Source organism: Perognathus longimembris, chromosome 13 (assembly GCF_023159225.1).
Source record: "Perognathus longimembris pacificus isolate PPM17 chromosome 13, ASM2315922v1, whole genome shotgun sequence".
Lineage (NCBI taxonomy): Eukaryota > Metazoa > Chordata > Mammalia > Rodentia > Heteromyidae > Perognathus > Perognathus longimembris.
In genome coordinates, this window is record NC_063173.1 from 54,198,245 (window position 1) to 54,223,839 (window position 25,595).

General features: G+C 54.1%; 2 protein-coding genes across 2 annotated transcripts; both read left to right on the forward strand.

Moving 5' to 3' along the window:
• Positions 1–2,207: 2,207 nt before the first annotated feature.
• Ccdc86 (coiled-coil domain containing 86) lies at positions 2,208–7,545 on the forward strand. Its single transcript, XM_048360933.1, has 4 exons — positions 2,208–2,997; positions 5,574–5,703; positions 6,710–6,784; positions 6,938–7,545. Exons 1-4 carry the CDS (start codon positions 2,270–2,272, stop codon positions 7,055–7,057), a joined length of 1,053 nt encoding a protein of 350 aa, XP_048216890.1. The 5' UTR covers positions 2,208–2,269; the 3' UTR covers positions 7,058–7,545.
• A 5,935-nt stretch (positions 7,546–13,480) lies between these two features.
• On the forward strand, positions 13,481–21,862 carry Zp1 (zona pellucida glycoprotein 1). Its single transcript, XM_048361424.1, is given in 14 exon segments — positions 13,481–13,655; positions 15,717–15,838; positions 16,088–16,225; positions 16,312–16,458; positions 16,640–16,685; positions 16,765–16,908; positions 17,926–18,113; positions 18,186–18,283; positions 19,554–19,681; positions 19,770–19,959; positions 20,035–20,176; positions 21,235–21,313; positions 21,424–21,531; positions 21,696–21,862. Coding segments are annotated over 14 exon segments (1,872 nt in total).
• The last annotated feature ends 3,733 nt before the right edge of the window (positions 21,863–25,595 follow it).

Here is a 25,595-nt window from a genome sequence, read left to right on the forward strand (position 1 = left end):
GATAGACATTTCAGGACAAGGTCAGGAGCCGGTGGCTCATGCCTGTAATCCTAGCTACTCAGGAGGCTGGGATCTTAGGATCAAGGTTCAAAGCCAGCCTGGGAAAGCAAAAAGCCAGAAGTGGAGCTGTGGCTCAAGTGGTAGAGTGCTAGCTTTGAGTGAAAAGGCCCAGGGACAATGCCCAAACACTGAGTTCAAGTCCCAGTTCTGGTACAGACAGACAGATAGTTTGCATATATGCAAATAATGTTTGCAAAATGACCCCAGGCTATAAGCACTTATAAATGGGTAGGAGAATGAGACAGAGATACCTGAAGAACCAAGTTATTATTGTGGGCAGCTGGGCTTCTGTGAAGTCCCTCCTTACCCTCCCACCTGACACAGAAAGCGGACAGGTGTGCAATAAAAAGCTAAGGTGTACAAGGGGACAGCCTCCCAGCAGCAGCAGCAGTACACCAGCCTGTTCTGCAAACTTCTGGACTCTCCTTCCTGGACAACACAATAACAACCTGTGAGCAGATGGGAGTAGGGGGTTGTGGGCCAGCGCTCACTTGAGGAAGTTGATTACATAGCATACAAGTCAGAGGGACCTCTAAAGGTCTCCATCCTAAAACCACAGCTCTTTTTCTCTCACGCCCTGGTGGGGACCTGGATTAAACCAGAAATCTTCCAAGCAGGACTAGGACATGATCCAATCAGAACACATAAGTGCTCCCATCCGGTGGGGATGAGGGTCAGGAAGGAGGACTAGCTTACAGGTCTTTCCATCTCCTCCAGGAGACCTGGGAACTCACACGGAGGTTCTGAAAACTGGTTCATTCAGGGCTCCCAGGGAACAGGGAATTTAAGTCTGGAGGCCACTCCTCTGCAAATTGGGAATGAGAAGAGATGGATGAGGCAATGTTTGATTCCAGGGGACACTAAGACAGGTGAGGTCTTCCTGCTGGGCTCTTCTCAGCTCAGGAACACAAGGGCTCTAAGTAGAACTGGCTGAGAGTAGAAAGGTCAAGGATTCTCACAACCCACTTTTCCATCCACCAGCATCCTTTGCCTGCCTATTCATCTTCTCTGTACTTCCCAGATCCTGCACACAAAACCCATGTCCTAGACCCTATCTGATCTTTATCTTGCTCCATCGTTGGTAGAGTGGCTCAGTACGGTGGCTATGTAAGGTGCTGAGCCCCCATGGCTATCTTCCCTGGCCTTCCTCCTCTAACCCCTAAAGTCATAAGACAACTTCTCCCTCCCCCTCCCCTACCCCCTGCCACACCAACTGCAGAAACTGTGATTTCTAAAAGAAACCACTGGAATGTGCTGGGATCCCTTAGGGCCACTGCCAGACATTCCAGAGAATTAATGCTGGAAAAAGCTGAAAAGCACATGCACCATTTCCAGCATCTCCTTCCTAAGAAATGTCAGGCTGAGATTCCACCAAGATCCTGCTCCTGGGTCTTACACAAAGAGGGACCAAGAAAGTCTTCCCTGGATGGTTTTTGGGAAGTCCCCAAGGCAGTCCCTGCTCACAGGCGAGGCCTTGAAGCTCAGTGAATCAACGACATTTACAAGCCAGGGCTGAGAAGGGAGAAGCCTCAGAAGGTGCACAGCAGCAAAACCCTTGTCTTGCCTGAATGACCCAACCTGGTTCTAGATCTGGGGCAGAAGGTAGGCAGCATGGTGACGGCCCAGGTGTGTCACGAGACAAAGGCAGCTCGTGTAACTTATACCAACATCACTCACAAATGCTGAAAACGTTGAAAAGGGAAAACCACTGGTTGCATGGGGAGAATGAGAGAAGCCATGACACACCTCGAGCGCCTCTCAAGCCCATTTATCACTGCACAGGGCATTTTCCATGCAGCCTGGCATACAAGCTCCCCCGACCATCTTCCAATGCTCTTCTCTACAAAACAAAACAGGCACCCCTTCCCATCGCTTCTCTTCTTTGGCGGCATGCTCTCCTCTCCCCAGCCCTCCCTTCTCTCGCCTTTGCAAGAAAAGGCAAAGTGAATACCAGGCAAAGACTTCTCAAACTGCAGGCCTTGGCGCCACACGCATTGCGCATGCGTCTTCTGAGACCCGCCCCCCCCCCCTCTCCCCGCCAGCGGTCAACCCTGCAGCTCCTTCCCAACATGGCGTCCCTGGCAACAAGCCTTGTCCTGCTCGGCCCGGAAGTGGCGGTGTCTGACGTCATTAGAAGGCGCCGGCCGGCCGCAGCGTCGGGGAAGGCCACACGTGGAGCTGCTAGGTTTAGGAACTTCCGGGCTGCACCATGGACACGCCGCTGAGGCGCAGCCGGCGGCTGGAAGGCCTAGATCCTGAGAAAACCTCCTCCGTCTCGAAGGCGAAACGGGCGCTTGGGCAGTTCGAGACGACCGTAGAAGACAGGAAGGAGCCCGGGTCCCCTCTGAGAGTGCCGCAACACGGCCTGGAGTCTCCCCCTCATCAGCCGGAGACAAGCCCCGGGCCGCCCAGTCCGCGGCAGGATGAAGACTTGGGGTCCCCCCGAAGAAGACACTCAGAGACGAGCCAAGGGTCCCCACTGCGTCAGCAAGATGGGGTCCTGGAGTCGCCTCCAAGTCAGCCAGAGCCAAGGCCTGAGCCCCCACCCACGGAATCGCCGAAGATTTCCCAGGACTCGGAGGTGGCCGGGGGTAAGGAGGCGCTGACCTCGGAGTCCCCCCATGGTCAGCTGCAGCCGGGCCCCGGCTCTCCAGAGCCTTACCCGGGTCAGCAAGCGCCAGGTCCTGAGCCTTCGCAGCCACAGCAGAAGCTGACACCCCAGGTCCCCTGCAGCCCAGAGCGCCAGCAGGAGCCTCGCAAGCCGCCGGTGGCCGGGCAGACGACCACAGGCAGCCTGGGTTCAAAGAAGCGGAAGGGATCGTCAGCCCAGACTCCTGTGCCCAAAATTCCGAAGAAGGAGGAGAAGGAGGAATGTCCTGTGATCCCGAAGGGAAAGCCCAAATCTGGGCGCGTGTGGAAGGACCGCTCCAAGAAGAGGTGAAGTAGGGGACACATGTGGGGTCCTCTGTGTTTAGACTTTGTCATTGCTAGGGCGCAGGCCTAGGAGGAAGCTCTTTTTTTTTTTTTTTTCCTTCCAGTCCTGGGGCTTGAACTCTGGACCTGGACACTGTCCCTGAGCTAGTTTGCTCAAGGCTAGCACTCGTACCACTTGAGCCACAGTGCCACTTCTGGCTTTTCCTGTGTTTGTGATACTGAGGAATCGAACCCAGGGCTTCATGCATGCTAGGCAAGCATTCTCCCACTAAGCCACCTTCCCAGTCCAGGAAGCTCATTTTAGGGAGAAAGCAAACTGGTCATCATTATCAATATAGCTAAGCTGGACACTGGTAGCTCATACCTGTAATCCTAGTTACTCAGAAGACTGAGATCTGAGGATCAGAGTTCAAAGCCAGCTTGGGGGCTGGGAATATGGCCTAGTGGTAAAGTGCTCGCCTCATATACGTGAAGCCCTGGGTTCGATTCCTCAGCATCACATATATAGAAAAAAGCCGGAAGTGGAGCTGTGGCTTAAGAGGTAGAGTGCTAGACTTGAGCAAAAAGAAGCCAGGGACAGTGCTCAGGCCCCGAGTCCACGCCCCAGGACTGGCAACAAAAACAAAACAAATAAAACAAAAAACAAAGCCAGCTTGGGCAGGAAATTCCCTATCACTCTTATCTGCAATTAACCACCCAAAATGCCAGATATGAAAGGATGGCTCAAATGGTAGAGCACCAGCCTTGAGCAAAAAAAGCTAAAAACAGGACCCAGGCCCTGAGTTCAAGCCCCAGAACCAGCATAAAATAAAAAATAAAGGTTGTAAGGTTTCAGTGCTCTGGGATGTAGGGAAGGAGGCTCTCAAAGGTCATTTTGATGATGCAGCCTCCTTGGGGACCCTGTGGACCTGTCTCTTCATTCTCCATCAGGCATCTACCCTTGTCTTCAGAGGCAAGTAAACCATTCACTACTCCGTAGAAGCAAAGGTGTTATGTGACTATCATCAAAAGTATTAGCAAGCACCAATAATATGAGAAACTTAAGAACTGGCCAGATGGAGAGATTTTCATCACAAACACCACTTATTATTTATTGCCTTTAACTGTACTCCTGCTCTGGGATCAGATACTCCTATTCCTGTTTTACATCTGAGAAAACCAAGGCTCATGAAGGCTAACGGTTCCAGGTGTGGTGGTACATGCTTATCCCATCTGCTAGGGAGGCAGAGGCAGAAGGATCCAGGGAGTTCAAGGCCAAACTGGGTGAAGTTCGTGAGACCCTATCTCAGAAACAAAATAAGTTAGGTGCTGGTCGCTCATGCCTATAATCTTAGCTACTCGGGAGGCTGAGATTTAAGGATCACAGTTTGAAGCCAGCCCAAGTAGAAAAGTCAATGAGAGTCTTATGACCAATTAGCCAATAGAAAACGGGGAGAGCTGTGGCTCAAAGTGGTAGAGTGCTAGAGACAGGGCCTAGACCCTGAGTTCAAGCCCCCAAACTGACAAAAATAAATAATAATAAAGGAAAAGCCTGGGACAAAGCTTACATGGTAGAGCCCTTTCCTAGCAAGCACTGAGTTCAAACCCCCAGTGCCACAATAAAAGCAGGGATGGAGGACCTGAGCACAGACCTGACTTCAGAGTCTGTGTCGGCAGTCCCATGTCTGCACCTGCTCTCTGTACATCTGCCTTACACGGATTGCAGCCTTTGGGAGACGTGTCTTCCTTGCTCTTCTGTACCAGGCATCTCAAGAGGTCAAGCTATAGCTGCTGGAGGAGGGAATAGTGAAGTTCATGTGAAGATAGGAACATTCAGACTGCCAGGAAGGAGACAGGTAAATGGAACCAGGAAGGGTTCCATTGACATTTCAGTTAGCATGACCTACCAGCCGGAGGTAGGCTTTGTGACTGTGAGGGAACAGGGGAAAGAGGTATTTTTCTAGAGAAGAAATTAACAACTGAAGGTAAACCTGGCTGAAGGTAGATTGCCATAGGCCCTCTGCAGATGGCATTTTGTTGTGCCCCTAAAAAGCCACCGCACCGCCATTAAGCTGAGACAACCCTTGAGTGACTTGCTGTGAGTTACCAAGCGGACAGAGACTTTGAAGCTGCAGTGAGGAGAAGTGTGGCCCTGCGCCACCCCCTCCCCCATCCTGGCAGGTCACCAGGAGAACTGCAGAGCCCCAGTGGCTGTGTGGAACCAGACAAGGAGGTTGGTTCACGTGGGAAGAGGGTAGGGAGCAAGTGAAGAGTGAGCCAGGCGTGCTGGGAGTGGGGTTGATGGGGGGAGGAGGGGGCTGAGCAGCTGGAGCCAGGAGAGAGGCCTCCGATGTCCTCACTCATATCGTAGGAATCCCATGTGCACTCTGGGTGCCTGAGACCACACAGAAACCAGGGGGCCTGACTTAGCATCTTTGAGCCTTGATTCCCTCCTTTGTGACTTGGAGAGAACCAGAGGGCTGTCAGGCCAACAGGAGGAGATTCCACCCGCCTTCTGGGGAGCAGCCCACCAAGGTGAGGCGCACTAGGGACTCGGGCAGCAGCCCACAGGCCCTACAAGCACCTCTCCCCACCCCCAGGTTCTCCCAGATGGTCCAGGACAAGCCTCTGCGCACCTCCTGGCAACGAAAGATGAAGGAGAGGCAGGAGAGGAAGCTGGCCAAGGACTTTGCCCGGCACCTGGAGGAAGAGAAGGAGAAGCGCCGGCAGGTGAGGGTCCTGCAGGGCTGAGGCTGGAGCTCCAGGGGCTGAGTGCAGGTCTGCTGGGCCAGCCCCAGACCCCGGGGGAGGAGCAGAAGCCCCCGAGGGCTCTGGGTCAGGGAGGATGCCCTTCCTTGAGAAAGCCTTATAAAAACCCAGAAATTCCTGGGCTTCAGTTTTGCTGCTCACATTCAAGGAATGGCTTTCACCCCCTCATGTGGTGCTCCCTACCTCTTTCTTCCAGGTGACTCCTCGTCATCCCTCTCAGAGCCACAAATGTGTCATTAGCGCCCACACCCCCAGCAAGGGGTCCCAGCTTACCATGGCAGCTGGGGCCTGTGTGTGGGAGCAAGAAGGGTGCTCAGCGGGCTGTACTTGGAGGAACCAGGGTGGGGTGACCTGGGCCAGGCTTAACCATCCAGGGATGCTGCGCTTCTGATTAACCCCCAATACTGTGAACTGTCCCAGGCGCATGGTCCCAGCCTGGCCGCTGAGTAATAGGGCGAGGCAGTTACTTAGCCATCCAGCCCTGTCACTCCAGGTCAGCCTGGGGTTGAGGCCCTAGCCTGGAGTGTGGGCACCCCCTTGTTTGAAGGCATCCCTTATGAGCTCACCCCATCCCTGCCTTGCCTGCTCGCACACCTGGCCTGGGGTGAGGGAAAGCCCAGCCCTTCCCCCTTGGCAGTGGGCTCTGTGTACAAGTATGTGTTCATGGATGCGTGATTTGCAGGCTGCCGCCACCACATCCCAACCCCTCCACTGTCTGTCCCTCTGCCTACTTTCCAATCCAGAATGAGGAACTTTCCTCTGTGGTGGTTAGATGCCAGGCCCACAGCACAGATTACTCCCCTGGGTCCTTTACAGGCCTCCCTGCTCCCACCAGCAGGAGCGAGGGAAGCCCTGGTGGAAGGCTTTTTTTCCCCTCCTTGGGAATTAGGCCAGCTGGCACTCCACTGGGGCCTGACGGGCCAGGGCGAGCTCAGCTCCCAGGCTCAGCCTCCTCCTCTTCTTCCAGGAGAAGAAGCAGCGCCGGGCTGAGAACATCAGGCGCCGCCTGGAGAATGCACGGAAAGCAGAGATCGTCCAGGTGGTGAGTGCCCCACCCCATGCCCCGCCTGTGGGAAACAGACCACAGTCAGATGAACAAGGCGCCCTGCCCCCACATGGCCTGCTCTTGCTGCATCCCCTTCCCCAGGGGGCAGGGACAAATGGCACACTAATGTTTCTCCCTTCCCTGCCCCAGATCCGGAATCCAGCCAAGCTCAAGCGGGCGAAGAAGAAGCAACTACGCAGCATTGAGAAGCGGGACACCCTGGCCCTCCAGCAGAAGCAGCCACCCTCGCGGCCAGCAGCCCAGGTCTGAAGCCCGAACACCCTCCACAGCCAGGAGAGACAGATGGCTCTACCGGGACCAGTACTCCAGCCCTGGGGGCTCAGGTGAAGCCTCAGGCTGGACGGGGCTCCTGAGCCCTGAAGCAGTCCAAAGGAAGTCAGCATCCCCTTCTCCACGTGCCTTCAGACTGAGGACAGCACCTTCTTGCTCAGTGGCGTGTGGGCGTCCAGCCGGAACTGGAGGCCTGTAGTCAGAAACCACCTCTTCCTGCCGCAGCACTGGAAGGTCCCTCATCAGGGAGTCTGCAGGAGCGAGGCTCCTCAATGCTCCTCAGTCCACACTAGACTGCAGAATCCCCCGAGACTGGACAGTGTGCCTGTGCCGTCCAAGCAGAAGCATTTACTGAATGCCTGTTGCATACACATCCATTGGTGGGCACCAAAGGAAACAAACTCACTGAAGTCCTTGCCCTCGGGGAGCTTCTATTCATTCTGATAGAATCCATAATAAAGGAGTAAAGTGCATGGCGTTGGGGGTTTAGGTGGGGGAAGATGGGGAGCACAGGGTGATCACAGCAAGCTTGTTGAGCACCTGCTGTAGGCTGGGCCCGGGTCGGCAGGGACCCTGGCCTTCAGCAGCCCCAGTCTTCAGTGCCCAGGAGAATCCAGCAGCCCTGCCTTTCCTTCCAGTAACGTTTCACCACCAACCAACCTGAACTGACGTTGAGCCACCAGTCCACGAAGTGCACAGCGGGACGCGCTGGTCTCCTCTCCAGTGGCAGGTAGAGGAGTGCAAGAGCCAAAACTGACAAAGTCCCCCTCCAACCTACACTTGCAGACATCCCTGTGAGGCAGCTGCCCCCTGTAGACCAGGATGTTCTTGCTCATGCTGGACAGAGTTGAGCAGGACAGGCTATCATCACCAAAAGGCCTGAGCCAGAGTGCCTACTTGTGAGCACTGGGGCCAGCCCACCCACCCTTAAGATCAGGTGGTAGATGGGTACCAGTGGCTCACTGCTGTAATCCTATTCAGGGGACTGAAATCTAAGGATCACAGTTCAAAGCCAGTCCAGACCAGGAAGCCTGTGAGACTCTTTTCTTCACTTAACTACCCCAAGGCCAGAAGTGAAGCTGTGGCTCAAATGGCAGACCACCAGCCAGGAGCAAAAAAGTTCAGAGGCTGTGCCCAAACCCTAGTACCAGCACCATTTTTAAAAGTATCCAGTGCTTAAGTCAGCTTCGGTAGCTATCTGAAGCTGATGGACTGCTTTGCTTCTTAACCCTTTCATTTTGCTCGGGTATCATGTGACCCACACACACACCTCCTTCCACCCTCATCTGGAAACACTCTGTGGGCCATGACGGTGGGACTCTGCCGCCCTAGTGTGAGAAGTCTATTGTGACTAGCGGTGTGTGTGACTCCAAGTGGGGACCAAGGACACAGTGTCCCAGAGCCATTAGGAAGCCAGAGCCACTGCTACACGGTACCGCAGTCAGCCAGGCCTGCCAGGTATCAAGCCTCACAGATGGGCTTGGCAAGTGCTAGGTACTGAAAGATCGGTTGAGTCACCAAGACTGCCCAAAAGCAGATTCCTGAGCCCCCACCCTTAATCTCCATTTTCACTGCGGAGCTGTGCCCTGGGGGTCCACTGTCACCTGGTCACCACCCTACCTCTCTCCCCCTTTGGGGAGAAAGGTCTCACAGGGCCCTGCAACCTCACCATGTCTAGTCCGAGGTGAGGTTCAGCGCTGCACTCTGGGTGCCCATCTCGTCCTGGGATTGCGCACTGTCCCTCTGATCACCTGCCCCAGGGCCTCCCCACACACAGACCAGGAGGCAGGCGGGGTGGGGACGCCAGGCAGCCACTAAGGCACGGGTTGGAGGTGAAGGAGCGGGTGCTGGGGTGGCGTGGAACTGTGGTCCTCAGATCCCAGCCTTCGGCATAGCTAGGATTCCCGGTAAGAGCCACTGGCACCAGGCATTCCTGAGACTCTTGTAAGAGACAGTCACCTGGTGAACACTTTCTCCTTCAGGTGACAAACCAGTGTGCTGTGCCTCCTCAGAGCATGTGCAGGGCAGGAGTCCGTCACTTGGGGCTCTTCTGCCCTGTAGGGGCTGGAACTGTGTTTCCCACTCAACTTCCTACGTTGGATATAATTCCTCAGTCACTCAGAATGTGACTGTATTTGGATATAGGGACTTGAAATAGGTTAAAATGAGGCCATCAGATGAGCCTTTAGCCCAGTCTGATCCATGTCCTTATAAGAAGAGGAACCCAGGCTACCCTGTGACCCTGGGAGCACACCCATAGAGAAGAGACTTTATCAGCCAACTACAAGTTTCTTCTGGCCTCAGAAAAAGCCAGACCTGCCTCCGGCACCATGAGAAAACATGTCTATGTTGCTTCATTCAGGCAGCTGGAGCTAGCTAAAACACTGCCAAAAGGTATCCTCTGGGGGCTGGGGATATAGCCTAGTGGCAAGAGTGCCTGCCTTGGATACATGAGGCCCTAGGTTCGGTTCCCCAGCACCACATATACAGAAAACTGCCAGAAGCGGCGCTGTGGCTCAAGTGGCAGAGTGCTAGCCTTGAGCGGGAAGAAGCCAGGGAACAGTGCTCAGGCCCTGAGTCCAAGGCCCAGGACTGGCCAAAAAAAAAAAAAAAAAAAAAAGGTATCCTCTGAATTGAACACAGGGGAATCCTGCAGAGACACGCAGGCCATACACAGGTCATTCTTGCAAAGGAGCCAGTCAGCAATGAGGAGGATGCTGGGTGTTGGTGGTTCACACCCGTAATCCTAGCGACTCAGGAGGCTGAGTTGTGAGCATTGTGGCTCAAAGCCAGCCCAGACAGGAAAGTCCTCAAGAGACTCCTCTCCAATTAAGCATCAGAAAACCGGAAGTGGAGTTGTGGCTCCAAGTGGTAGAGCGCTATTCTTGAGCAAAAGGGCTCAGTGAGAGCACACAGGCCCTGGGTTCAAGCCCTACAGCCAACAATCAATAAAAGAAGTGATGAAGGTGTGGAAGACAGAAGACAGGACCCTCCCAGATCTGAGGGAGCTGAGTCCCAGGGTCCTGAACTGAACCCCAGACAAGGAAAACAGTTGATTACAAAAGTCTTTATCAGGACAATTGCTGAATGGTGCAAACCTGGGTCAAATCTCTGGTAGGAAGGATGGCTGTAAAGACGTATATGCAACCCACAGGCGAGTGTGCCATGGAAATTTCCTGAGTTTGGTCATCTTGCTGTGATTACTTCCTCTTCTTAGGAAGTAGGCATTGAATGTGTGTGTGTGTGTGTGCGCCTAGCTACTCAGGAGGCTGAGAACTGAGGATCAAAGTTTTAAGCCAGCCTGGGCAGGAAAGCTCTCAGGCCCTGAGTTCAAACCCCAACACCAGCACTAATAATAATAGTAAAGGCACTTCATAGCAGAGGAGTCTGGGAGACAATTATATAGAATTTCTTTTCTGTAAGTCTGAATAGCCTTATATTATTTCTTTTTTTTTTTTTTTTTGGCCAGTCCTGGGGCTTGGACTCAGGGCCTGAGCACTGTCCCTGGCTTCTTTTTGCTCAAGGCTAGCACTCTGCCACTTGAGCCACAGCGCCACTTCTGGCCATTTTCTGTATATGTGGTGCTGGGGAATCGAACCCAGGGCCTCATATGAGGCAGGCACTCTTGCCACTAGGCCATATCCCAGCCCAACCTTATATTATTTCAAAGGGGGGAAAAAGTTTACCAGGGGTGTGGTATAGTGATAGAGCCCTCACCTGGCTATAAGAAGCCCTCAGTTCATCCTGAGAACAAGGGGGCGGGGGAATAAAAGATTAAAACACTGTCCTGCTGGGCACCTGTGGCTCATACCTAGTAATTGTAGCTACCCAGCAGGCTGAAATCTGAGGATGGAGGTACAAAGTCAGCTCAGGTCAGAAAAATCCCTGAGCTTTATCTCCAGTGAAGCAGCCAAAAGCCAGAAGTAGGGGTGTGGCTCAAGGGAGGGAGCTCCAGCCTTGAGCAAAAGCACAAAAAGCAAGAATGCCTGCGAGGCCCTGAGTTCAAGCCCTAGTACTGGCGTGCATGTGCTCGCACACACACGAGGCAAGACCTCAAGGCCTTGAGTTCAAGCCTCAGGACCAGCACACACACACAGGTTGTACTCATAAGGCCCGCCTCGCTGGTTGCTTCCCCTCCCTCCCTCATCTCCTTCCCCCTCTCCACCTCACCCTTCCCCAGGAAGGACCCCTCCTCCCCGCTGTGACCCCACTGCATCCCAGTCCAGTGCCTCTGGGACCCCAATTGAACACTGGCTCTGGAGTTGGGGGGGGGGGGGTGTTGCTGATTGGGCTCCCCAGCCCCATCGCTCCTCCACAGAGGGGTTGCTTTCTGTCACGGAGACAGCTTCTCACTGCCATGTGGCAGGTGGCCCCGAGAGAAAGAGAACCCCAAGTTCTTCATTATGACTCCACATTCTCGCTAATTGCTCGCCGCTGGTACTCTACCCCTTGTGCCGTGCCTCCATTCCAGCTTTTTTTTTTTTTGCTGCTTAATTGGAGAGAAGAGTCGTGCACTGAGCCTTCCTCACCTGGGCACAGTCTCAGTCAATGTTCGTCCTGGCAAAGCATGACATCATTGTCACCTGTGACCCTGCACGCCTAATGCTCGTCTCTTTCAGATGTGTCCTCTCCCGGAGCCAGGCCCCCCCCCCCCCACCTCCTCCCCACCACTGCCAAGATTACCCTGCATGCCTGCTGAGCTCCCCGGAGCTCCAAACTCACTGGGGGCCCTGGGGGCATCACATGTCTGAATGGGGGCGGCCCCTGAGAGGGCGGGGTGGGTGATGAGGGATGTGGGCGGGGCCTTGGCTCTGAGCCCCGCCTGCAATAAACATCGCCATCCCGTGGAGCAGTCAGTACACTATCTCTTAGATAATGTTCTAGATGAACAGGAAAGCTGAGAAGACAAAAGAGGTCTTCTCATAGGCCAAAGGAGGTTTTTTTTCCCCTATAGTTAACGCCTTCAATTAGCACTGTACATTTGTTTCAATCGATGAGGCCAAGTGGATACATTGTGATCAGCTGTCTGCTCGGCTCTTCCAGGGCTTTCTATTCTACAGTCCCATCACGTTTCAGATGTTGGATCCATATGAATTCTAAAATCTTTGCATCTTCATGAAACCCCTTGAGAAAGGGACCCATTGGCTGGGAATGTGGCTCAGTGGTAGACTGCTTGCCTAGCATGCATGAAGCCCTGGGTTCAATTCCTCAGTACCACATACACAGAAAGAAAAGAGAGAAAGGGACCCACACATGGACACAAAATTCATTTATGTTTCTGGTCTATTTTATGCACATAGAACCTGGAGATGGTTTTACTTTGCTTGATTATAGTTCATTGTTTTTAAGATAGCATCTCACTAAAAGGCCAACTCTATCTTCCCAACCTCCCGAGGGCTACATTACAGGCCTGTCATCATGCCCAGCTGCCTGAAAATAACATTCTAGAATGTTCTGTGTGTGTGTGTCCATATTGGGGCTTGAACTCAGTGCCTGGATGCTGTATCTGAGCTTTTGTGCACAAGGCTAGCACTCTACCACTTGAGTCACAGCTCCACTCCTTGTTTTTTGGTGCTTAACTGGAGATCAGAGTCTCTCCAATTTTCCTGTCCAAGCTGGCTAGGAACCACGATCTGCAGATCTCAGGCTCCTGAGTGGCTAGGATTACAGGCATGAACCACCAGCTCCCAACTCCAGTGTCTGTTTTAACTGTGACCCATGTTTTAACTGTGGGGAACAAGTGGAGAATTTCCCACTTCTGTCAACACGCTGGTGCTCAGAACATCTCAGCTTTGGAGAGATTTTTGATTGCAGGCCAAAGACATTCGCCTGCAATAGTCCAGGAAGGGGCCTGTCGGGAGCTTACTCACCTGCTGTCAGCTCGGCTGCCGGCCTCAGAATGAGGCCTGTCCGGCTCTCCCTCTCCCCACTGCCTTGCCCCAGGAGTGAGAACGAACTGCCCGAGGCCCAGGGCAGGCAGGAGGCCGGGAGCACTGTCAGGGCAGGAAGGATGGGCAAGGTCTTTCTTTGACTGGGTGCTCGGCTATGAACCTGAGAATTTCAGGCCACCTCCCAGCCCTGGGTCCTGTCATAAAGCCCATCCTACAGCTTCAGCTTTGCTAGAAAGTTCCCTCCTCTCCCCAGCTGGGAGGCCAAAGCTGGGTGAGGGGCCATGGGCAGCTCTCTTAGCAGCCCTCTGGGCCTAGGCTGGGAGGGCGCCTTCCCCTGCCACGGAGGCAGGAATTTTACCACAGTCCCTGGTGGCCAGGTGGGGACTCTCCCACATCCCGCATGCCCCCCAGGTGAGCCCCCTTTCCTCTTTGAGGGTGCCATTTGCTTCCTTCCCATATAAGGCCTGGGAGGGAGGCGGCTAGGGCTCTGGTGGTTGTCTGTGTCTTCGCGATGGCGCAGGGTCAGTACGCAGCCCTGCTCCTGTGGGTGGCAGCCACCTTGGGTCAGAGGCAGCATCCGGAGACTGGCGTGTCAGGCCTTCGTTACAGCTATGACTGTGGGGTCCGGGGAATGCAGCTGGTGGTGTTCCCCGGCCCAGGCCAGACTGTCCGCTTCAAGGTGCTAGGTGAGTGGGGCAGTGTGTGTGTGTGTGTGTGTGTGTGTGTGTGTGACTGTGTGACTGTGTGACTGTGGGGTCTGGGGAATGCAGATGGTGGTGTTCCCCAGCCCAGGCCAGACCGTCCACTTCAAGGGAGAGTGCAGGTGGCCGTCTGTCACTGAAACCGGATCCAAAGTCTAGGAGGCCCCCATTAGCTGCATCCACTCGCCTCCGTATGCCAAATACAGGGTCATGGTAAAGGGCGGAGAAAGGAATCTGGTCCTGTGGCCACCATGGGAAGACAGCACCTTCATTCCTCCTCAGCCATGTTCACAGGCGCAGGCTTCCGGTTAATGGGGAGGGATGGAGGCACGGGCCATTAGCTCAGTCTTTGTCCTTGGGGAAGGCTCTGGGGAGATTGTCTTCACTTTATTCCCAGGACACAACAGGAACCAGGTGGTCTCTCTAATTTCTGGCTGTTTGATTGTTTTGTTGCCAGTTTTAGGGCTTGAACTGAGGGCCTGGGCACCCTGAATTGCTTTTGCTCAAGGCTAGAGCTCTACCTCTTAAGCCACAGTGCTACTTCTGGCTTTTTTCTGTGTATGTGGTACTGAGGAATCGAACCCAAGGCTTCATGCATGCTAGGCAAGCAGTCTACCACTAAGCCACATTCCTAGCCCCTGGCTGTTGGTTTTAAGATGCTAAGAAGGCATTGCCTGTTTGACAGGTGGTTTGCCTTCCACACAAGATAGTTAACCTGTGAATCTTTACTTCTGCAAAGAGACTACAGCTGAGAATAGCTCAGATCAAAGTGCACAGATACAAAGTTGGGGTGGGGGAGTCTTTTAAAACACAGGACCCGGGCTGGGGATATGGCCTAGTGGCAAGAGCGCTTGCCTCGTATACTTGAAGCCCTGGGTTCAATTCCCCAGCACCACATATACAGAAAATGGCCAGAAGTGGCGCTGTGACTGAAGTGGCAGAGTGCTAGCCTTAAGCAAAAAAGAAGCCAGGGACAGTGCTCAGGCCCTGAGTTCAAGGCCCAGGACTGGCAAAAAAAAAAAAAAAACAGGACCCAACAAAGGCATCTTTTTAAGTGTCCTCTTTTAAAGAGGGCGGGGGAGGGAGGAGAGGGACCGCATCACCATGCACAGGAATCACCTGGCCAGATAGAGGGGCTAGTTCTGGTGAGGAAACGCCAGTGTCTTCATTTCTAACCACATCCCGCTCAGGCCAGGCTGCTGGCTCGCAAGCCACTCTGGTGACTCCGATCCTAAGCCGTGAGCTCCTGAGCTTGGTCTGCAGGCTGGGAATGCGACCTCAGTCCTGCTATGTGCACTAGAGAGGAAGGTACCCCGGGGGCCAACAAGATGGGGGAGAAGCAGGCAGGTGTGTCTCTAAGTGACTGCAGCGGCCTCTCATTGAGACGGACGAGCTCAGTTCCTTCTAAAGCAGGGCTGGAATCTTCCTTCGTGGCAGGCACCTGAGGAAGCCTCAGCGCCTCCCATCTCAGCTGCTGCCGCAGGATCGAAGCTGAAGGAAGCCATTGATGAGCCCAGAGCCCCTGGGACTGGAGCCCGCTGGCTCCTCCATCCACCCCAGCTCAGAACCAGCCTGCTCGTCAGGTGCTGCCGGCTCGCACCTGTCATCCTAGCTACTCAGGAGGCTGAGGGTTGGGTTGCTGTTTGAAGCCAGCCTGGGCTTTTAAGAAAGTCTTATCCCCAGTAGACCACCAAAAAGCTAGAGGTGGAGCTGTGGAGGCCAACTTGAGGGAGAAAGATGCGTGAGAAAGGCTCTCGGGCCACACTGCAGTATTGGCACCAATAATAACAAGCCCAGCCTGCCTCTCCCTGCGCTGTCCTGGTTAGGAAGCTCTCTAAGCAGCCCGTCCCCTTACAGGGGCGGACACCGATCAGGAGAGAGGGTGAGGGTGACCACGACCTGGCCTGCAGGCTAGCAGCAAAGCTCAGGCCGGAACAGGCTCTCCTGACCCTCCGTGGGGAACCCCTTCAGCCCCCCCCCCCAACTTTGCCCTTCAGCACCTCACATCCTTCCCTCTTCCCTCTCTCCCCTCCTTCTCCCTCCCAGATGAATTTGGAAACGCGTTTGAGGTGAATAACTGCTCCATCTGCTACCACTGGGTCAGCTCGGAGCCCCTGGAGCCCGCGGTCCTCTCGGCTGATTACAAGGGCTGTCACGTGCTGCAGAAGGTAGGCAGGCGGGGTGGGGGCGGGGGGGGCGGGGGGGTGGGGGGGCGGTGACACTTGGCTGACATAGCCCTTCCCCCACCGAGGAGGATGAGGAATCCAACGCTGCCTATGAATTGGTGGGTGGCCGAGGTTGGGTCTGGGCGCTTCCCCCCCCCCCCCCCGGCCACAAATCCCGGAGCCCCTGCTCCCCCTCCTCTCCCTGGGGGCCGGCTGAGCTGAGCGGGGGCCGCTCCGTGCTCTCACCTGCAGGATGGCCGTTCCCACCTGAGGGTCGTCATACAGGCCGTGCCGCCCGATGGTCGCCGGGGCGCCGCACAGGTGGTCACCCTGATCTGTCCGAAACCTGAGCTCATCTGGACCCTGGGCCCCAAACCGACGCCGCTGACAGTGTCCGCACCCCCAGCCCCCCAGACTCTCCCTCGCCAGCCCAGCGCCCACAGAGTCCTTCCCAGCACGTCGCTCCCAGAGCGCAGCTCCATGCCTCTGTCTTCCCCATCTCCATCTTCCCCATCTCCATCTTCCCCATCTCCGTCTTCCCCATCTCCGTCTTCCCCATCTCCGTCTTCCCCATCTCCGTCTTCCCCATCTCCGTCTTCCCCATCTCCGTCTTCCCCATCTCCGTCTTCCCCATCTCCATCTTCCCCATGTTCTCTATCTCCTCCATCTCCATCTTCATCTCCATCTCCATCTTCATCTCCTCCATCTCCATCTTCATCTTCATCTCCTCCATCTCCTCCATCTCCTCCATCTCCTCCATCTCCTCGACCAGAATCTGCCCACCCCTCTGTGTCTCAATCCCAGGTGGGGACACTGAGAGGCCCGAAAACGACTGAGCCACAGTACACAGGTATGCAGGACAACTTTGTCTGGAGCCTTTGTCTGGGCTCTAGAACGCCATCTATTCACTGCCCTGTCGTCCATCCTAGGTACCCATCTGCCCCAGGAGCGGTGCCACGTGACCTCTGGGCACATCCCTTGTATGGCAAGAAATAGTTCCCAGGAGGCATGTTGGCAGGCTGGCTGCTGCTATGACCACACCAGGGAGGTGCCCTGTTACTATGGCAACACAGGTACCCTCCCCCCTCCCGTAAGAAGCACAGACCTGGCCCCTTAGGCCCTGATGTGACAACAGGCCCCTCCTGCACCTGGCTGAACCACCCCATGTCCAGTTCAGGAGTTCTCTTACGGTGGATCAGAGACCCCAAGTCCCCACCCCCAAGTTCTAGCCTGCCCACCCAGAAGACTGCCACAGATCTCCCTGTACGCACATCTTGACTCAGATCGGAAATGTGGCTGGTGACCTTACTACAACGTTTTGTTTCATTTTTTGCCGGTCCTGAGCCTTGAACTCAGGGCCTGAGCACTGTCCCTGGCTTCTTTTTGCTCAAGACTAGCACTCTACCACTTGAGCCACAGCGCCACTTCCAGCTTTTTCTATATATGTGGTGCTGAGGAATCGAACCCAGGGCTTCATGTATACGAGGCGAGCACTTTACCACTAGGCCGTATTCTCAGCCCCTACTACTTTGTGTGTGTGTTCATGCATGCGTGCATGTGGATACACACACATAAACACGACGTATATGCACCAATACTGGGCTTAAATTCAGGGCCTCATGCTCTGGGTTGGCTTTCTCTTCCCAGGGCTTGAGCCCTGATTCATTCCCCTTCTGGATCTTATTTTTCTGGTTCACTGGAGACAAGAATCTCATAGGCTTTTTTCTCCCTGGGATGACTTCAAACTGTGGTCCCAGATCTCAGCTTCCTGAGTAGCTAGGATTACGGGTGTGAGCCACGAGTGCCGGCTGCTTCACTTTTTGTTCCATGGAGGGAAAATCTTCCCTAAGGAGATTTACCAGGCCAACACTGCTGTGTGTGTGTGTGTATGTGTGTGTATGTGTGTGTGTGTGTGTGTGTGTGTGTATGTGTGTGTGTGTGTATCTAGGGAGGGACAGTGTGTCCAAGACTCCAGACTCCCAGGCCATGACTTAAGTACTGATGGTCTCTCAGCCCATCCCTGTCTCTGTGCTGGATGGACACTGAGTCCCAAAGCCCTGATCTGCCTCTCGGCTCTTCATTTGTCCCAGCCACCGTCCAGTGTTTCCGAAATGGCTACTTCATCCTGGTCCTGTCCCAAGAAATGGCCTTGGCACACAAGATCACGCTGGCCAACATCCACCTGGCCTACGCCCCTACCCGCTGTCGCCCCATCCAGAAGACCAGCGCTTTCCTGGTCTTCCAGGTTCCTTTCACCCAGTGTGGCACTACCGCCCAGGTAGGAGCAGGAGGTAGGGAGGGGGGAGTCCCCTCCCCTGGTCCCTGGCCTCATGGCTGTCTCCTCCCCCAGGTGATTGGCAACCAGCTCATCTATGAGAACCAGCTAGTGTCTGAAATCCATGTCCTAAAGGGGCAGCATGCTTCGATTACTCGTGACAGCACCTTCCGGTGAGTGGGGGAGCCCTTCTCAGGCTGGGGGTGCCAGGGGCGGGTGGGGGAGGCGGGGGAAGCACAGGACTGCTGAGGCCAAGCTTCAGAGCCAGCGGGGACAAATCTAGACTCTGCTCTTGCCTGGCTATGTGACTTTAAGTGCTGTCCCTGAGCTCTTTCCCCTCAAGGCGAGTGCTTTGTCACTTGAGTCACAGCTCTACTTCCAGTTTTCTGGTGGTTAACTGGACATGAGTCTCACCATGAACTCTCCTGCTGGGGCGGGCTTTGAACAGTGATCCTCAGATCTCAGATTCCTGTGTAGCTAGGATGACAGGTGTGGGCCACCAACACCCCTAGTTGGCTTTGAACTTTTTGACCAGTGGCAAGGTGCCTAACCTGAGCCTATGTTGCCTGCCTCAGAGAATTGGCTACATTAGCTTTGGGGTGTCCGAGGTCTCTGCTTGGAGCTACACGAGGGTTCAGGGGGTAAGGGATTGAATGTCAGGGGCCAAGTATATTTGGCCTTGAAGCACAGAGTGCTTACAGCCCCGGAGATGGGGCACGAGTCTGTCATGCTTTTGAGCCTTGATCTAAAGCAGGCATGAGCAGCCAGAATTCAGCCCAGCAGCCTGAGATTCCCAGAGTGTGGGAGACGAGGGAGACAGCTATAGCCTGGTGGGACTAAGCAAGATCCCACAGATGCCAGGTAGCAAAAGGCAAGAGGCCTTCAGAACTAGGTACGACTTCTCCAGCTACACAGCCCTGTGGCACGAGGCCTCCTATGGGGAGCAGCCGGGATGGCCACCAGGCTGGGGAGGGAGATGCTAGACACTGTGTGGCAGGCCAGCTCCGAAGACCAACCCAGACCCCGGTGAATGTGCTGTGGTCTCACTCAGTTCCCTCATAGCTCTCCGAGGGCGGAAACTAGAGGCTCTGGCTAAATGACCTTCCTTCCCATCCCACGACCTCTAAAGAATAAGATGGGAATTCAGATCTGTCCAGGCTCAACAGCCAGGTTGCAAAGGCCTCAAGGGGCAAAACAAAGGCAGATGCAGTGAGGTGGTAGCCCCCTGCCCCCCCCCAAGCTGTCGTCTCGATCCTGTGGCACCCGTGCACATAGCCATGGTCTGGCATGATGACCAGGTGGGCTGAGGGTGGGGTGACGGCTTGGGCCCTCTCCCCCGGCGCCTGCTGGGGATTCCTGTTGGGTTTTGCCCACCTGGTTAGTGGATGGCTGGTGGAGCTGTGATTCTGTCTTCTCCCCCATCCCCTTGCTCTTGGACTTCAGGATTCACGTCCGCTGTGTCTTCAATGCTGGTGACTTCCTGCCCATCCAGGCGGCCATCTTCCCACCCCAATCGCCAGCCCTGGTGACCCGGTCAGGCCCCCTGCGCCTGCAGCTGCGGATTGCCAAGGGTGCGGCCTTCCTGCTCCTTTTCTCGCCCCGCCCCTCCTTTCCCATGCCCGGCCTGCCCCAGGCTCAAGGCCCTCATGCTCCTTACAGACGGGACGTTCAGCTCCTACTACAGAGACAAGGACTACCCACTCGTGAGGCTGCTGCAGGAGCCCGTCCACATGGAAGTTCAGCTCCTGGAGAGGACAGACCCCAACCTGGTCCTGAGGCTGCACCAGTGCTGGGCCACGCCCAGCCCCAACCCCTTGGACCACCCCCAGTGGCCCATCCTGACCGACGGGTGAGGGGCTATCCCAGGGGGGTCCACCCACCCGGCCTGCCTCCCGCACAGGGGCTACCCAATTCTCTCCCACAGGTGTCCTTTCAAGGGGGACAACTACAGAACCCAAATGGTGCCCTTGGACAAGACAGAGCCTTTCTGGTCTCACTACCAACGGTTCACGGTGGCTACCTTCACCCTCCTGAATGCCAGCTCTGAGCAAGCCCTCAGGGGACAGGTGAGGAGGGATCAGCACCCTGGGGACAAGTGCCAAAGGGCCCGGGATGGGGACTTGGCTGTCAGACAACACTGAGAGCCAGAGGACAGGAAATGGTGATGGTGGCTACAATCAAACCTAAATCACAGCCTCCATGCTGATTCTAGAAATGACAGTGTGTGCTCCGCTAGCTTCTGCTAAGGTCAACTTCTGAGTTTTTCTATCCCTAAGTGGCTTCTCCAGAAGGTAAAACTTGATAAACTTGGGGTATGCTTAGGTTGTCTGTGTAAGCCCCAAATGACACCAAAGGCGACACGCTAGGACTGGAGAATCATGGTTGATTGCACAATGTTTCTGTCAGTCATGAAAACATATAACTTTAAATCACTGTCCTGTGACTCTATCCAATATAGTCTAGCCAGGCCCAGTGGCTCATGCCTATAATCCCAGCTTCTCAGGAGAATGAGCTCTAAGGTTCCAGGTTTGAAGCCAGTCCTTTATTTCCAATTAGCAAAAATAGAGTGGGGGCTGGGAATGTGGCTTAGTGGTAGAGTGCTTGCCTAGCATGCAGGAAGCCCTGGGTTCGATTCCTCAGTACCATAGAAACAGCCGGAAGTGTCTCAAGTGGTAGTGCTAACCTTAAGCATTAAAAGCTCAGGGACAGTGCCCAGGCCCTGAGTTCAAGCGGAAGTAGAGGTGTGGCTCAAGTGGTAGAGCACCAGCCTTGAACAAGAAAACCAAGCCAAGGGTGTAAAACCAAGCTCAGACCCCGGTCCTAGCACATTTTTTTTTTTTAACCATATAGATGATTCCTACTTGTAGGCACCATGTGTGGCCCCTGAGTTGAGAGGTGCTGGCCTATTGGCACAGGGGCACCCTTGGGGTGGGACCTACTGGGTCCCAAATTGGAGCAATACCAGGCTCAACACCCGCATGGGGCAGGGGCTGCCATCTCAGAAGATCCAGGTCTCTGCCTGCCTGCCCGCCCGGTCAGCAGCAGGTCTGGCTGGTCTTAGCCCTCAGTGCCTCTGCCCAGTGGCCCCGAGCCAGCCTCCCCCAGATCCCCCTCTTCCTGCCAGGTGTACTTCTTCTGCAGTGCCTCGGCCTGCCGTCCCTCCGGCCTGGAGACGTGTGTGACAGTGTGCCCTGAGGCTACACGTGAGTCTGGGGCAGGAGGGTGGTGGGTGTCCTTGCACCCAGGCACAGGCTTGGGCTTGGCTTCTGGGCCGTGGACAGTTGAAGATATTCACTCTTCTCCCCCGGGGCAGGCCGGCAGCGATCTCTGAGTCACCATCACAGTATCACCAAAGTGCTGGACATCGTGAGCTCTCCGGGAGCTGTGGGCTTCGAGGGCCCTCTGGGGCTGCGACCCCCAGGTACCGGGGCCTGTGGGTGGGTCCCTTCCGGAGGGCTGACCCAACAGGCAGACGATGTGGAACTGCTGTCTATGGCAACTAAGCAGTTGGCCTCGAGTGTGAAGAAAAGCAACTTGCAGCTGGGGGTGGCTGGAAGGTGGGGAGCAGAGACTGGCTGCACCTAGCCTAATACTTCACCCCTTGATCTGCAGGCTCCAGCAGAACCTCTAGCCCCAGTCCTCTCCTGTGGGGCCTCTTGCTGCTGGCTGGGACCCTGGTCCTAGGGGTTGGGATCTTTGTGGGGCTAAGCCAGGCCTCTGCCAAGAAGCACCGGGAAGGCGCTGGAAGGTGAATGGGCTCAATAAACCATTGTTTCAAGTACACTGAGGCGGGTATTGATCTGTAAATCCTAGAACACAATTGGGTTTTTTGTTCAAGTACTGGGGCTTGAATTCAGGGTCTCCCGGGCAATCATGGTGTGTAATGCAATCTCACTCTGCCAACCATTTTTCTCAAGGCTGATGCTCTACCACTTGAGCCGCAGCTCCAGTTCTAGCTTTTTGCTGGTAAACTGGAGATAGGAGTCTCGAACTTTCTGCCCAGGCTGGTTTTGAACCACAATCCTCAGATCTCAGCCTCCACTCAGTAGCTAAGATCATAGATGCAAGCCATTGGTGCCTGGCTTCTTTCATTTGTGCTTGTACTGGGGCTTGAACTTGGGGACCTTGCACTCTCTTGGCTTTTTTCTATTCATGGTTGGTGCTCTGCCACTTGAGCCATACCTCCATTCCCAGTTGGCTGAGAAACTTGTTCCTTCAATCTTGCTCTGCTCTTTTGAGAATTGTGACCTCCATTACAAATAGTCATGCGCCCCATAATGTCACAACATACGATGGGGCTGAGAAATGCCTCCTGCCTGGTAGTGTGGTACACATGTGTGGTGCTGGTATGAACATCCCTGTTCATAGTTACGCACAGAACCCTGTGCTTGTAAGAAATGACTATGGAGCTGATTTGTGTGTTTCCTATGCCATGCTTTTTACCACTAGTGTACTTCTGCTTTCCAAAGTTCAAGAAAGGGCAATGTGCTAGGATAACAGCAGCCTCACGCACCGGCCGACTGCATCTTTTCCGTTTTTGTGCCAGCACTAGGGCTTGAGCCCCGGGCCTGGGCACTGTCCTTTAGCGTTTTCTCTCATAGCTGGTGCTCTGCTACTTGAGCCCCAGCTCCACTTCTGGCTTTTTGGTGGTGAATTGCGAGATTGAGTCTCACAGCTTCAAACCGTGATCCTCAGCCCCCCGAGAGTGCATCTAGAGGCCCCATGGAGCAGAGCCCACGCCTGTGTGTAAAACTGCTGATCCTCTGATGATGGGATGGCTTTCCGAGGCACTCTCGGCCTTCGGTCTTCAGGCCCCGGGCCACGATGGTGTCAACTGACTCTCAGGGCTTTGCCTCTGCGCACACAAGTCTGCATTCCAGGCAGGAACAGCTAGGAAACGGGAAACGGGAACCTGGTTGGAAGGCGAGCCGGGCGGGGGATTCTACTCAACCTCCCTCAGACACGAGTTTTGAAGGTGCATCCTCTAGGCACCTTCAGGGTTGTCTTTTTGGGTGAGAAGTCAGTGTTCAGGGGTGGGAAACCTGAGCTCAGGGAGAGCGCCCAGGCCTTGGGTTCAAGCCGCACGACTAATCTAGTCACACCACTTTTGACAACCATTGACCCACCAAACGGTACTGACTGATCCTGTAAATCCCCAAGGCTGGGTTTTGTCCTGCTTCTAAGCCACGTGGCCAGTCCAGGATGGGTCGGCAGCCCTGAGAGAGACCTGATCATTCAGCTCCATCGCCTTTATCCCGACAGAGCCACCCTGGAAGTTTTCGTTCTCTCAGACTCTTGCCATGGGGGTTAAGCAACTCTCTCCTCTGGGCCTACCTTCCATCCATGACTAGGCCTGCCGTTTCTGGCTTGCACAGGAAGGTATGGGAACTGTCTGCAGGGCTGGAGTAGAATGTGAGGCAATCTAGGAAGGCTAACTGGCTCTTGGAGGCTGGGTTTCCAGTTCCATCAAGACCTGCACTCCTTGGGGAGGACCCAAGGGAGACCCCTGAACTCGGTGGGCACAGCATTCTCTGTTCATAGACGCCCATCGGAGTCTGTGTGACAGACGTCTTGCATTATTTTCTATTTTAATATAGTCTCTAAATCTTAACAGATTATTTGACGCCTTTTAAAAGGAAGGCAAGCCTGGTGATACGGAAGTTCTCAAGCTTCTCATTCTATCATATACTATTTTAGAAGAAATTGATAGGGGGCTGGGAATGTGGCCTAGTGGCAAGAGTGCTTGGCTCATATACACGAAGCCCTAGGTTCGATTCCTCAGCCCCACATATATAGAAAAGGCCAGAAGTGGTGCTGTGGCTCAAGTTGGCAGAGTGCTAAGCCTTGAGCAAAAAGCCAGGGACAGTGCTCAAGCCCTGAGTTCAAAGAGTGGCAAGAAAAGACATTGATAGGTAGATATGCTGGGTGAAAAGCCACATCCCTTATGCTGGGTGGGCATTGAGACTGTGGGTATTTTCGGCCTGTAGACTAAATCTCTGCCTATCTGAGCAAAAGTCAAGCAGCATTAGTCTTAAGATGGATCTCTTTGATTAATTTTTTTGGGGGGGGGCAAGTACGAAGGTCTGTCTGAACTTAGGGACTCATTATTCAATTGGCTTGATTGGCTGGTGCTCTACCACTTGAGTCATACCTCCAGCCTGGCTGTTTTGCTAGTTAACCAAAGATAGTCTTATGAACTTTTCTGCCCAAGCTGGCTTGAGTGAGATTCTCCAGATCTCAACCTTCTGAGTAGGTAGGAATACAGGAGTGAGCCACAAGCACTGGCTAGTTGTCTTTACAGCCATTAGTATCTAATGAACTGCCCTTTGTGTTTTAAATCTGTCATTTGTAAAGAGCAGTCACAAATCAAGGGATCAACATCTTCAAAGTTTTCACTGATCAAACATTGTTTTTTATGTGTGTGTGGGGGAGGATTCTTTTCTGTTTAAGAAAATTGTCACTCATATTTTATTGTCCCAGACTGGCAAAATGAAAAGGTCAAAAAAATGTGTGTGTGCGCGCCAGTACTGGGTCTTGAATTCAAGGCCTGAGCACTGTCCCTTAGCTTTCTTACTCAAGGCTGGTGCCCTACCACTTGAGCCACAGCTCCACTTCCAGCTTTTTGGTGGTTCCTCGGAGATTTTTAAGAGAGTCTCACAGGACTTTTCTGCCCATGCTGGCTTTGAATCTAGATCTCCAGATCTCAGCCTTTCTGAGTGCTGGTAAGTTTTGGAGACAGACGCACCCCATTGCTGTGAACCAGGACGTCAAGACACTGATGCTGCAAAACTGCATCCTGTCACCTCACATTATAACAGGCTTTCAGATCAGTAGCCTGGAATAATCCCGGCACCAGGATGCTCACAGAAACATGGTTTATAACCACAAAAGGGATAAAACTAAAACAAGCATTTATTAACAACAGAACCTACCTCCCTACAGTGGAATTTGGGGCAATTGTTTTTATTAAGGTAAGACTTGGGCCCCAGCCCCTTAATTATGTCTGAGGAAGGGCTGGGTTCCGTGCATGCAACGCAGCAATTTGGTACGGGCCACACCACATACTGCACCAGCTACGCTTAGATCCTAGATCACTTCAGAAAAACTGCTTAAAAGTACAACCCAAATCTGGGAGAGGGTGGGGGAAAAGAAATGTACTCTTTAACTGACTTATGTAACTGTAACACCCCCCCCCCCCAGTACATTACCTGTATAATAATGAAATTTAAAAAAGCACAATCCACTGGCCCAGTCCCAAGCCCAGTGCACTCCTAGAACATGGGAACCATGTAGGAGACACATGTCCAAACACTGGCCTGGCACCTGTGTGAAGTGTTTCACACTTGCCTTTGCTTGTACAACAATGAATGAACTACAGCTACAGGTGCCAGGACAGGTTAACTAAAGAACAACAGTGAGTGGGCTGGGGATATGGCCTAGTGGCAAGAGTGCTTGCCTTGTATACGTGAGGCCCTGGGTTCAATT